At 45.4% G+C, this 12,544-nt stretch overlaps 1 protein-coding gene across 1 annotated transcript; it reads left to right on the plus strand.

The window, feature by feature from the left end:
* Positions 1 to 2,825: 2,825 nt before the first annotated feature.
* On the plus strand, positions 2,826 to 11,697 carry LOC143975617 (uncharacterized). The gene is made up of 4 exons (XM_077478096.1): positions 2,826 to 2,947; positions 8,748 to 9,053; positions 9,216 to 9,350; positions 11,488 to 11,697. Exons 1-4 carry the CDS (start codon positions 2,905 to 2,907, stop codon positions 11,496 to 11,498), a joined length of 495 nt encoding a protein of 164 aa, XP_077334222.1. The 5' UTR covers positions 2,826 to 2,904; the 3' UTR covers positions 11,499 to 11,697.
* The last annotated feature ends 847 nt before the right edge of the window (positions 11,698 to 12,544 follow it).

Raw genomic sequence — 12,544 nt, forward strand, 5'->3', positions numbered from 1 at the left:
TGACGACAGTACCCAGATCAGCCCAAGGAGGAGGTTGGTCCCTGGTGTTGCTGCCTACTCCAAGATCTCTAATTATAGCGGTGGGGAAGGTGACGTCAATGATGACGTGTCTAGTTATGTCACGTGGGTGCCCACAAGAGAGGAAGAGGAGGGGAGTTCAGAGGGAGATATGGACCAGCAGATAGGGAGGAGAAGCAGGCAGAACTTAGATTGCACAGGAGGGACAAACCAGACTGCTAATGTATCAGGAGCGAGTCATCAACCATGTACGGTTTACATCTGGCATTCCCAGCACATGGCTCCGCAGTGTGGGCTTTTTTTAACTTACCCGCTGCTGGCAATAGTGTTGCCATCTGCAGACTTTGCAATCCACGCATAAGTCGCGGTAAGCCCAACACTCACCTAGGGACGACCACCTTAAGAAGGCACATGAGCTGCCATCACCGAGCCCATTGGGAGCAACGGAACCCACAAAGCCACACTCCAGGCTCTCACTGTCCAGCCTCGTCTTCTCCTTCTCCTCTATCCTCACAATTGTCCTCCACTCCACCTTCCATGACGCCAAGCTCACGTTTTTCTGGAAAAAGGCAGGCTTCCGTGGGCCAAATGTTCGAGCGTAAAAAATGATGCCGGCCGGAAAACCCTCTTGCCCAACGGTTGACGGCTGGCTTGTCAGAACTGTTAGCCCGCAAACTACTGCCATATAAACTGGTGGACTCAGAGGCCTTTCGAAAATTTGTGGCCATTGGAACACCACAATAGAAGGTCCCAGGAAGGAAGTGTTTCTCACAGATGGGCATCCCAGAGCTATATGGCCATGTTCAGCGGCAAGTGAATCTATCTCTGGCACACAGTGTCGGTGCCAAGATACATCTGACCACAGACACGTGGTCTAGCAAACACGGGCAGGGAAGGTACATAACTTTTACTGCCCACTGGGTGAACCTTCTGATGGCCATCAAGCATGTAAGCCACGGCACCCGTGTAGATTTGGTTTTACCGCCTGGGTGGCAACGTACTTAGACAAACACAAAATGGCAGAAATGTTACCACCATCACAGAGGGCTGTCAGAAAGGAGCACTTCCAGGCCTTGCTTCGAAAAAATGCTGCATTCTGCTTTTGCGTGCGCTGGCAGAGGAGGAATTCCCACTCCAAGATAAAGATTTGTGGGTACCAATCCAACAGCGCCTGCAAGAAGAGGGGGGTTTGAAGATTTGTTGGTGACTTCTGATATGAGGTCATTCTTTCAGCCGACCCATCGAAAGGTGTCATCCGGATCCAGCATCAGGGAATGCCTAGACCGACAGGTGTCCAACTACATCGGGTTAACGGCTGATGTGGATGCTCTAAAAAGTGATAAACCCCTGGACTACTGGGTGGGCAGGCTTGACCTCTGGCCAGAGCTTGCCCAATTTGCAATGGAACTGTTGGCTTGCCCCTCATCCAGTGTCCTATCCGAAAGGACGTTCAGCGTAGCAGGGGGGATCGTGACCGATAAGCGCACTCGCCTAGCTCATGACAGTGTTGACTACCTCACATTTATAAAAATGAATGAGGCATGGATCTCGGAGGAATTCAACACATGTGACCAGTAGACCATGTATATGCATAACTCTATAAACGATTTATTTAATCTAGCACACAGAACTTTTTTCTACCTTTGGCTCACTTCCTTGTACAAAAAAAAGCACACCGTACTATATGCCCGTACCCTCCTGTTTGAAGAGGTTGGGCGGTGTCATATTTTTGTGTCCCGCAGCGATTCGCTGGTATCAGTGCTGGTGTCAGTGCTCTCTATCTCGGTGCTGGTGTGGTGTCAGGGCTCTCTATCACGGTGCTGGTGTCAGACAGTGAGGGAGATGGCAGCGGAGAAGCCAATCAGCAGGCATTGCCAGCACCATGGCTGTGGATGGGCACTGGACTGGCACCTCCGGACCACTGCAGTGGAGCCCTGCATAGGTGGGGGTAAGGGCCGGGCAGAGGGAGGGGCTCAAGCCCAGGTTGGCACACTGGGCCACTGGCACTGGACTGCGCTGCCCTGACTATGGCACTGATCATCTCCTGCACCCCTTCATAGCCTCCCCTGACCTTGCCTCTCCTCCATGGCCCTCATGCGCTCCTGAATTGTCAAAATTTCACAGATAAAAAAAGAATGCTTGTCGTTGTCACTCCCAGATTCACTTAATACTTTTGTTATGTCAGTGTCCCTTATGTGGGACTATGTGTGCACAGCTAGTAAGTATTTTGTGGCTGAAAATATGACCTGGAGGTTTTTAAGGTTCGTCTGCCATTAAAGTCAATGGGGCCCACCACGAACCGCAAGGTTATATTTATATGTGTATATATATATGTGTGTGTGTATACACACACACACATACTTTTTTTTTTTTTTTAGCAAAGACAATAAGAGAATAAAATGGCGTTGCAATATGTTATGTCACACGGTCTTTCAAACGCAATCTTTGGTAAAAAAATACACTTCACTGAATGTAAAAAGAACAAAACAGTAAAGTTAGCCCCTTTTGGATATTGTGAAGAATATTACGCCGAGTAAATGGAAACCTAACATGTTATGGTTTAAAATTGCTCTGCTGTCAGAAAACGTACAGTATTTGATGGGTTTCAATTGTGTTTTGGTGTTAAAAAAAAGTGCATTTTAGCATGTGTGTGAAAAAAAAAGGTTCAGGAAGCAAAAGTAGGTTTAATGCTGTACATAGAATCTCAATGACTCATTGTCATATGCTTATAGAGGTGATGTAAGGAAGAGGGTAGGCATGGCAGACAGGACGCGTCACGTAAGGCAGAGCAGGGGAGGCGTGGCAGTTAAAATATGTATACAACTTGTTCACGTCCAACTTGGCACACGTGCAGAGGATCAGGTTGTGTTTGGAGGGTTCTTTAATATGAAAATGCGGTTGCTGATAATCCTGCTCGTCGCCGTGTGCAGTAAGTACAAATGTAAAATAATTAGATTACCGTAGTTTGTAAACTTTCTTGACTGGTGCAAATTGCAATCAATTCTCATTGTAGCCTACTATGTTTGTATGCGAGAGATCACATAGCTGTACTACGCAGTCACCTATTGACATACTAATGTATATGACTCTGTGACGTTCTATTCTCATTCTCATTCTGTTCTCATTTATGTCAGTGGATACATTTCTAATCTGTGCACAATATTGTTATTATTATTATTATTATTATTGTTATGCAGGATTGATATAGCACCAAAAAGTTTATATCTGTTTAGGGATCAGATGATGGAGAAAGTAAGATTACAGTTTATTAGTTAGAGGTTGGATAGGCTTCTTTGAAGCGATCGGTTTTCAAGGATTGAATAAAAGGTGGACAGAGTAGGGGATAGCCGGACAGATTGGGGTAAGGAGTTCCAGAGGATGGGAGAGGCTCTGGAGAAGTCCTGGAGAATGGTGGGGGTGGGGGGGTGTAACAAGGGAGCTAGAGAGCAGGAGACAGGGCCAGGACAAGGGATTGACAGGAGGGGCAGCCATCCCAAGCACAGCAGTTAGGGTCACCACCTGTTCGGGATTCAGCCAGAAAGTTTGGGTTTGGAATCCTGTGTCCAGGTTTCAGACTGCCTGAAACCCAGACACACGATTCAGACCAGGCTATGGCTTCCCAGCAGGGTTGCTGGCTGCAGTTGTCTAAGCCGAGAGTGTCTGTTACACTCTCTTTCATGCTGCCCAAAGTCCGCACTAACAGTCCCCCCCACATACAGATGGGAGAGGAGAGAGGGCTTGATCTGCGCCTCTTCCTCCCCTCTCCCCTACCCCTCTATCTGCCCACACTCCTTAGAAAAGTAAAGTGGGGGCCGGAAATTTGAAGTTCAGCAGCCTCGGATACATCTGGATGAGAGGTGCTGAATGCCAAGGGGTGAGTGAGCTCCCCATCCATCCCTGTCTGTGACTGAAGTCTCCCCCCTTCTATCTCCTGCCTCTGAGTACACTAAGGTAAATCAGGGTTCTCAGAGCACCCCTTACATCAGAGTTCCCCTTTACACCAAAGGCCACAGTGTTCCCCCTTACATCAGAGTCCTCTCCATACAGCAGAGTTCTCAGTGTTACCCCTCCTTAGATCAGGGTTCCCAGAGCATCCCTTAGAGTTCCCAGAGTTCTCCCTTACATCAGAGTCTGCAGAGTCCCCCCTTACAGTGAAAGGGAACTCTGCAAGTTTAAATGTAAAAGTGGAACTCTGTGGTCTCTGATGTAAAGGGGGACTCTTGTTATTAACTTCATATGATTAGAAAAGTTTTTTAATAGCAAAATATATGTATAGTTTATACTACAAAAAAAATTGCTATGCGCCTCTAAAGTGTTTGGGTTTAACTTGAAGAAAAGGTGCCAACCCTAACAGCAGTGTGTGTGTGTGTGTGTGTGTGTGTGTGTGTGTGTGTGTGTGTGTGGGGGGGGGGGGGGGGTCAACACACCATGCTCCAGATGCTGGTGGTTGGCAGCAAACAGGCAGTGCCTTCATGTCAGTTCTGACAGCGGTCACGCTCTGCTCCATCATGCCCACTTTTCACCCTATCGGCCCAGAGCTGACACAAAAGATATACCGTGCATGTGCAAATACCTCCTAGCTAATAGAAAGTTAGTGATAGGCCATACATGTGCAGTCCATACTCCATGCCAATCAAGGGAAATGGGCAGGCATTTTATGACATGCATTAGCAGTGGTGTAGGGGGACGCATTTCTGTATCACTGTCCAGGGCGCTGGATGAACCTGTTCCAATACCGTCAAGAGGTCTTGGAAGGAGTTAAGAGGGCGGTGTGGGTGACATTTAGACAGGGCCGTCTTTAATATTGGATGGACCCTGGGCAAAAATTTTCTTAGGGCCCCCCTCCCCCATTGCAATTTCGCAATTTTGCTCTCCACCTTCTCAGAGACATACAATAAATAGCATCAGTTTAAAACTAACTTAAAATCAGTTTACTGTATCAGATCAGGCAGTGATTGCGATTGGTTGCCAGAGGTTACAGCATATCATTACTGCTTACTGACAGGTTGCTAGAGGTTACAGCACTCCTTAAGGCTCACTGATTAGTTGCTAGAGGTTACAGCACATTTCTTCTTGTTGATTGGCTGCTAGAGATTGCTGTACAGTAATACTGCTCACTGGTTGCGATAGGTTACAGCACATCTTCTCCTCACTGCAGGGGGGCATGATGTAGCTATGAATGTTGCCTTTATTTACATATCAATGCAGTTGGCCTCAGCTATTTACATATGCATGTCACTGCTATTTACATATGAATGCCAGTATTTACATGTAAACACAGGGTCTGCAGGTGAGTCATCTGTACACAACAATAGGGCAGAGCTGGGCAGCATTAGTAGCAGCACAGGACTAAAAAAGGGACAAGGGAATGTAAACTGGGATAGTTGGCAAGTATGAGGCAGCTGCTTTGGGCCCCACAACAATGACAGGGCCCAGGGCAGCTGCCCCTTTTGCCCTGTCTTAAAGACGGCCCTGCATTTAGAGATGAGGTTAGTGATGTAGCTGGGGTCAGAGTTGTGGATTGCTTTGTAGGTTGTTGTTAATATTTTATACTTTTATTTGTTGGATGATTGGAAGGTAATAGTGGACACTGAGTGGTTGGTAAGATGGATGAGCCTGATAGCAGCATTCATGATGAACTGAAAGGGAGATAGCATGTAGGTTTACATCTATGCAGGTTGTGGTTGATGCATTTTTGAACATGTGTTTTGGACACTTTTTTTTTTTTTTTTTTGGCTAATAGGAGAGTATGACATTTCTGTCCATTGAGTGCGACTTTGATGTAACTTACAATCTCTGGCACTCAAGTTGCATCAAAGAAGTGTAGGAACATTTGTGTGGCCAAAGTCACATGTTAGGGTTAGGTTAAGGCAGTGGTTCTTAACTCCTGTCCTCAGGGCCCACTAACAGGCCAGATTTAAGTATTACCTTGGGAAGGTGCAGACTAGAATACTGCAATTCTCTTGCAAACCCGGCCTGTTATGTGAGTTCTGAGGACAGGAGTTGAGAACCTCTGGGTTAAGGGCTAGAGTTATGGTTAAAGGGGAAGTTAACTTCTGTTATTTATATATATATATATATTTTTTTTTTTTTAAACCCTGCAAAGTAAAGGCATAATGTGCTAGTAAGCATATTAATTCACATACTAGCGCATCATGAAATACTTCCCTTAGAACGAAGCCCTGCAGCGCTGTGAGTTCTGACAGACATTCTCATTTTTATGTGATCTTCCTTTCTGGATTCACATCCTCCAGGCGTCTGGCCGTGCGGCGATGATGTCACAGAAGGCACAGAGCGCCAAAGGGAGGGCAGGGGTATACAGTCCCTTCAGAGTGCATGCCCCGGTGACATCACCGGCTGCAAGAAGTGTGAATATTTCCTAAACTGTGAAGGTTTAGAAGATATTAATAGTGCGTACGGGTAAGCCTTATTATAGGCTTAGCTTTAGGTACAAGCCTACAGAATGGGATTCCACTTTAACGACTAGGGTTAAATGTTAGGGTTAGGGTTAGCGGAAATCATTAGGATTAGCGTTCTAACCCTAACAAGTACTGCTAACCCTAACTGTAACCTTAAACCTTACCCCTAATCCTAGCCCTTAACCCAAACCCTAACATTCGACTTTGTACGCATACATGTTCCTACAATACTTTGATGCGACTTGAGTGCCAGAGAGTGTAAATATGTAATTTAATCTCAGTATAAATGCAGCTGTTCTGTGAAGCCCTTAGAGGTTTGTTAGAGAACCTTAGTGAACAAACAGCATCATAAAGGCCAAGGAACACACCAGACAGGTCAGGGATAAAGTTGTGAAGAAGTTTAAAGCAGGGTTAGGTTATAAAACAAATATCCCAAAATATGAACATCTCACGGAGCTCTGTTCAATCAATCAGCCAAAAATGGAAAGAGTATGGGCACAACTGTAAACCTACCAAGACATGGCCGTCCACCTAAACTGACCGGCCGGGCAAGGAGAACATTCATCAGAGAAGAGCCAAGAGGCCCATGGTAACTCTGGAGGAGCTGCAGAGATCCACAGCTCAGGTGGGAGAATCTGTCCACAGGACAACTATTAGTCGTGCTCTTCACAAATCTGCCCTTTATGGAAGAGTGACAAGAAGAAAGACATTGCTGAAAGAAAGCCATAAGAAGTCTTGTTTGCAGTTTGTGAGAAGCCATGTGGGGGACACAGCAAACATGTGGAAGAAGGTGATCTGGTCAGATGAGACCAAAAATGAAATTTCTGGCCTAAAAGCAAAACTCTGTGTGGGGGAAAACTAACACTGCACATCACCCTGAACACACCATCCCCACCGTGAAACATGGTGGTGGCAGAATCATGTTGTGGGGATGCTTTTCTTCAGTAGGGACAGGGAAGCTGCTCAGAGTTGATGGGAAGATGGATGGAGCCAAATACAGGACAATCTTAGAAAAAAACCCGTTAAGAGTCTGCAAAAGACTTGAGACTGGGGTGAATGTTCACCTTCCAGCAGGACAACGACCCGAAACATACAGCCAGAAAAAAGGGAGAAGAATTCTCTGAGGAATGTTTCCAAAACCTTGTTGAATCTATGCCAGGAAGAATTAAGGCAGTTCTGAAGGCAAAAGGGGGTCGAACCCAGTACTAGCAAGGTGTTCCTAATAAAGTTACCGGTGAATGTATATTTCAAATCAACTCTTTATTATTTTTTGGCGATAACGTGGTGTGGGCGGAATTGTGCCAGTCACAGGCTCTGTAACTCCCCTCCAGCCCGTGTCTTAGAATAAGAGGGGGTGAAGCCTCCATTAATCTACATGTAATATCCCACCTCCATTGTGTGGGCTGTCGTTTAGCACTGTGTATACACCCACAAGTGTGACTCTATAGTCACATGGGCTGCTTAGCAAAGAAACGGAGCATGTGCAGAGCTGCCAACACTACTCTGCAAAATCCCTAGTTGAATTGGGGACATGAATAGAAGAGGGGGATAGAGAGCAGCGGGATCAACCAGGTTGTTTGCAGAATACAGAAAACAATCTTATGGTGACTGAGTGAGTATGAGCAACATGTAGTACATGATTTATTGATAATTTTTTATGATGTGGGTTTAGTGACACTATAAAGCTGGTTTTACATCAGTGACAGTATCAATGTGCGGCTCATTCATTTCTACCCGACAAGAGAACAACTGAGCGAGGATGCACTCCTGAGCATACACCTGATGGGGGCTGAAGGCAGGGGCATTGCTAAGTCTACAAAAGATCTGGGGCTAGAGCCCATAGCAGCGTAGTAAAGAAAGTCATATGCTTGGGCGGGCACACACATGTATATAATATATGTGTGTGTATATATCCCCAGAAAGCCTCTCCCTTGCATTAGGGTCCCCAGAGAGCCTCCCCCTTAAATCAGGGTCTCCAGAGAGCCTCCCCTCCCCTTGGGGACCCCTGCAGAGACTCAGGGCTATGGGCCACAGATTCAGGGCTATAGCCACAAAAGCCACCCCCTAGTGACGCCACTGGCTGAAGGTACAGGAAAAAGGTAAGTTTGGAGTGCCATATGTACTAGTGAGTCCACAAACTAAGAGAAATGTATTATTAGGCTTACATACACTTTAATTTGTCCAAAATGTGGATATTTTTAGATTACATTTCCCTGTTGTATAAATGAAAAGCTAAACGCTGAAGCTACCATCAACTGGTCAGTTACCAGAGCTTTCTAAATACTCTTCTCTCCGTGTTTTCCTCTGCAGCGGTTGTCACTTCAGAAACAGACTCAATAACTGCTCAGATTGGCTCTGATCTTCACCTCCCGGTGCCAAAATCGGTTGAGTTTTGGGACCTCTATGCTGGTGATCACCGTATGGGGAATTATCACCTCGGTTTCAGAGCCCTAAATGGATATCAAGGTCGTCTCGAGTTCAGCTCGGAGCTGGACATTGTAATTCTAAAGAAATGGACAAGAGACGATGGCCTGGACTTCAGATTTGCTGTAGAAAGCTTTAATGAAAACGGTGAAATAACATCCTATGATGTGAATTACAAAGTCTCCGTTGATGGTGAGTCGGTGAAGGCTTGATTTATTTAAACTGGTCATTTGGAAGCGCACACCATGAAGAACCAGGAGAAATATTTCCAGCACATTTCTGAAGATACAGAATATCGTAATCTGTAATTAGATGTGTGATATTGTTTTCTCTCTTGTGTGTTTCCTTCACCAGAATCTGTACACGGTGATACCAGGAACAATGTGGAGCATGTCTCCTCTTCCAGCAGTTGTCTTACTGTTTTCACCATCTTCTCCTTACCTTCTGTCCTCAGTGCTCTGGTCATTGGAATTTTCGGTCTGTATGGTGGTAAGTAAAGATTCAGTCACTATAAAGTATGAGTTTAAAGTGGAATTATGCAAAATGCCAGGTAGACTTTCAAACAGGCCTCCATCAAAATGCTAACTACTGCTATTTAATAGACCTCCCCGTGTAACAATTCAGCAAGAAACAAAACCACAATAAAATGCTGAATTTACACACCTTAAATCTTGTATGAATGTACTCTTAGCCCCTGTACACACGGTCGGACATTCTGCCAACCAAATCCGTCGGATTTTGTCAGTCGGATTTTGCCTGTTGGATCTTGTCCGAAACTGTTGCATACACACGGTCGGACTAAGTTGTCGAAAAATCCGATCATTCAGAACGTGATGACGTAATTTCGTTACGATGGGACTAGCAGCCAATAACTTTGATGTAGGAATTTGATCTGAGCATGCGTGGCACTTGGTCCGATCAAAATTCTCTACACATGATCGGAGTATGTCTGATCGAACCAGTTGGTCGGAAAATATTTCCAACATGTTGGAAAATTGGGTCCGACGGATATTCCGACGGAATCAGTCCGATGCATACCACACACAGTCGGATTATCCGACAACACAGTCCGATAGGACACATTCCGACGGATTCTCCGACCGTGTGTACAAGGGCTTACACAAGTTAAGGGCACAACCTTATTTATGATCCTTGGCTTTCCCAGGATCTCAAGGGAAGGCAAAGTGACATCACTCATGCCTTGGCAGCCTCCAGAAGCTGGGTAGAAAGTTAGCTGTTTTTGTTTTTTTTGTTACCTTCCAGCCCACTAATCTACATGCAGGGCGCCAGACACATGGATTCCAAAGTGGGCTGAGTGTGTTTTTGTTTTTGTTTTTTAAGCACATGATTACAGCCAGAGGCTCTAATAGGGTTAAAAAAAAAGGTGGGCTTGGGCGCAGAGCACTGCGCTCCAAGCCCACCCAGTTTGTGACAATAGCAAATGAACACTGAATCTCCTCCCAGCCAATCGAGAAGCGGGTCATGAGACGGACATATTTCCCAATTGGCAGAAAGGAGGGGCCATCCTATTGGCCTATGAGGAGGAGGGAAGAGATGTACGGAGCCGGGACATGGAGGATACAAGCTGCTGCCATCTGCCACCACAAGTGAGCTGACATCCGGGGGGAGGTTGGGTATGGTGTGTGATGCAGGGGGGGTCTGTGGTTTGGTCCGTTTGCCACCCCCCTGACCAATGGAGCACCAGCCGCCACTGGGTTTAACCTTGCTGTGGTCATTGGCTCCTGCTGCTGTCAATCACAGCCAGTGATGAGGGAGAGGGGGGTGGGGCCGAGCCACGCTCTGTGTTTTATGGACACACAGAGCTGGCTCAGAACCAAGCACAAGTGCCCCTATAGCAAGCAGCTTGTTATGAGGGCAGTTGGAGGGGGAGAGGAGCCAGGAGTGCTGGTGGGGGATCAGAGAAGAGGAGGATCTGGGCTGCTCTGTGCAAAACCATTACACAAAGGAGACATGTTTGGTATTAAAAACATAATATATTATCTTCGCAATCACTTTAACCCACCTGTAACTGAAATTATCTAGACCTTTAACCTACAGTAGATCAGCGGTCTCCAAAGCTTTTCAGAACCATATTGTGGATTTTACAAATATACAGAAAAAAATCCCCCCCCCCCCTTACCTACAGCAGAGCCAATAAGAGTCCTCTTTTACAAACAGGAGAGCCCAGTAGGATCTTCCCTTACATGAATGAGTGCTCATCAGATTCTTCCCTTACATCCAAGAGGGCCCATCAAAAACCCCCTTACATTCAGGAGTGCCAATAAGGGGAACTGGGCCATGGCTGGCTGGGAGTAGATGTGCCAGTCTCCATATTACGATGCACAGTCCACTGCCAGCCACCTGGGGTATTGTCATGGACCGTTGCTGCGACCTGGATAACCAAACTTTAAAAGTTCTTTTTAGTTCTCTGGTGACTGTCTATGAATCAACCATTCCAAATTTGTTAAATGCATATCAGACTGGGTCCATTTTCTTCAAAAAATGTGTGTAGTATTCAAAATAGACCTCTTTACAATATGAATGAAGGCCATGATGAAATGCTTCACAGATGTGTAATCCTCTCTAAGGTGTCATGCTAATTTTCTCTATATCCTTTCAATTTTAGTACATATCTAAGAAACGGTATTCTGGAGGTCAACTATATGTTTGACTCGGAGATATGAAGTGTGCACCAGTTATGGAAGTTTACGGTTCTATTCAGCTCCAAAGTTGGAATAGTTACAAAACCAACGTTCTGGAAATGGATCCATGTACGGTCAAAAAAAAAAGAAATATTTTTTGGTCACTTTTGTCTTCCTCCTTATTTGTTAATGTTGTTTAAAAAAAAAATGAATTTAGCTATCGCCTATGATAGATTACTTAACAAGCTTTGTTAAAGAGACTTTCACTTTATAATACTGACATGCAGGCTTCCCAGAGATGATCTGCTTTATCTTCCATTATCTTCTGCTTCTCCTGAAAGCTGGATCATTCTGATAAGCAAAGCCTCAGTATTTCCCAGTAGTGTTGTAGGTTGCCTGTCCTTCCTTCCTTAGCCCTTGTACACACGGTTGAACATTCCAACAACAAAATCCGTCGGATTTTTTCCGACGGATTTTGTCCGAAAGTGGTGTTGCATACACATGGTCGGACAAAGTTGTCGGAAAATCCGATCGTTCGGAACGTGATGGCGTTCGTGCCTTGCGGACGGGACTACGTTGCGGCTAGTAGCCAATAGCTTTGGTGTCGTAATTTGATCTGAGCATGCGTGGCACTTTGTTGTCGGAAAATTTTATATCCAGCTCTAAAACTTTGTCGGTCGGTTATTCCGACGGAAACAGTCCGATGGAGCCCACACACGGTCGGATTATCCGACAACACGGTCCGATTGGACATTTTCCGTTGGAATATCCGACCGTGTGTACAAGGGTTAACACACGTTCCTTTTGGCAGTGAGGCAGCTTTAATAATTCTTAAAGGGATAATTTCTTTAATTACAGGTAATTGTTGTTTATTAATAATGCCGTATAAGTCTGTTATATCAGTGGTTGTTCACCTGTTGAAACATGCACCCCGTGCAGCTTTCCTGTTGCGGGATTAGCTCTGCATCTTAGTAGTATTTTCATCATATCACTTTACAGTTATAGCAAATAATATATCATTTATCAAACAACAAGACATCA

Source organism: Lithobates pipiens, unplaced genomic scaffold, assembly GCF_037356315.1.
Source record: "Lithobates pipiens isolate NorthernLeopardFrog02 unplaced genomic scaffold, aLitPip1_a1.2 Scaffold_13, whole genome shotgun sequence".
NCBI lineage: Eukaryota > Metazoa > Chordata > Amphibia > Anura > Ranidae > Lithobates > Lithobates pipiens.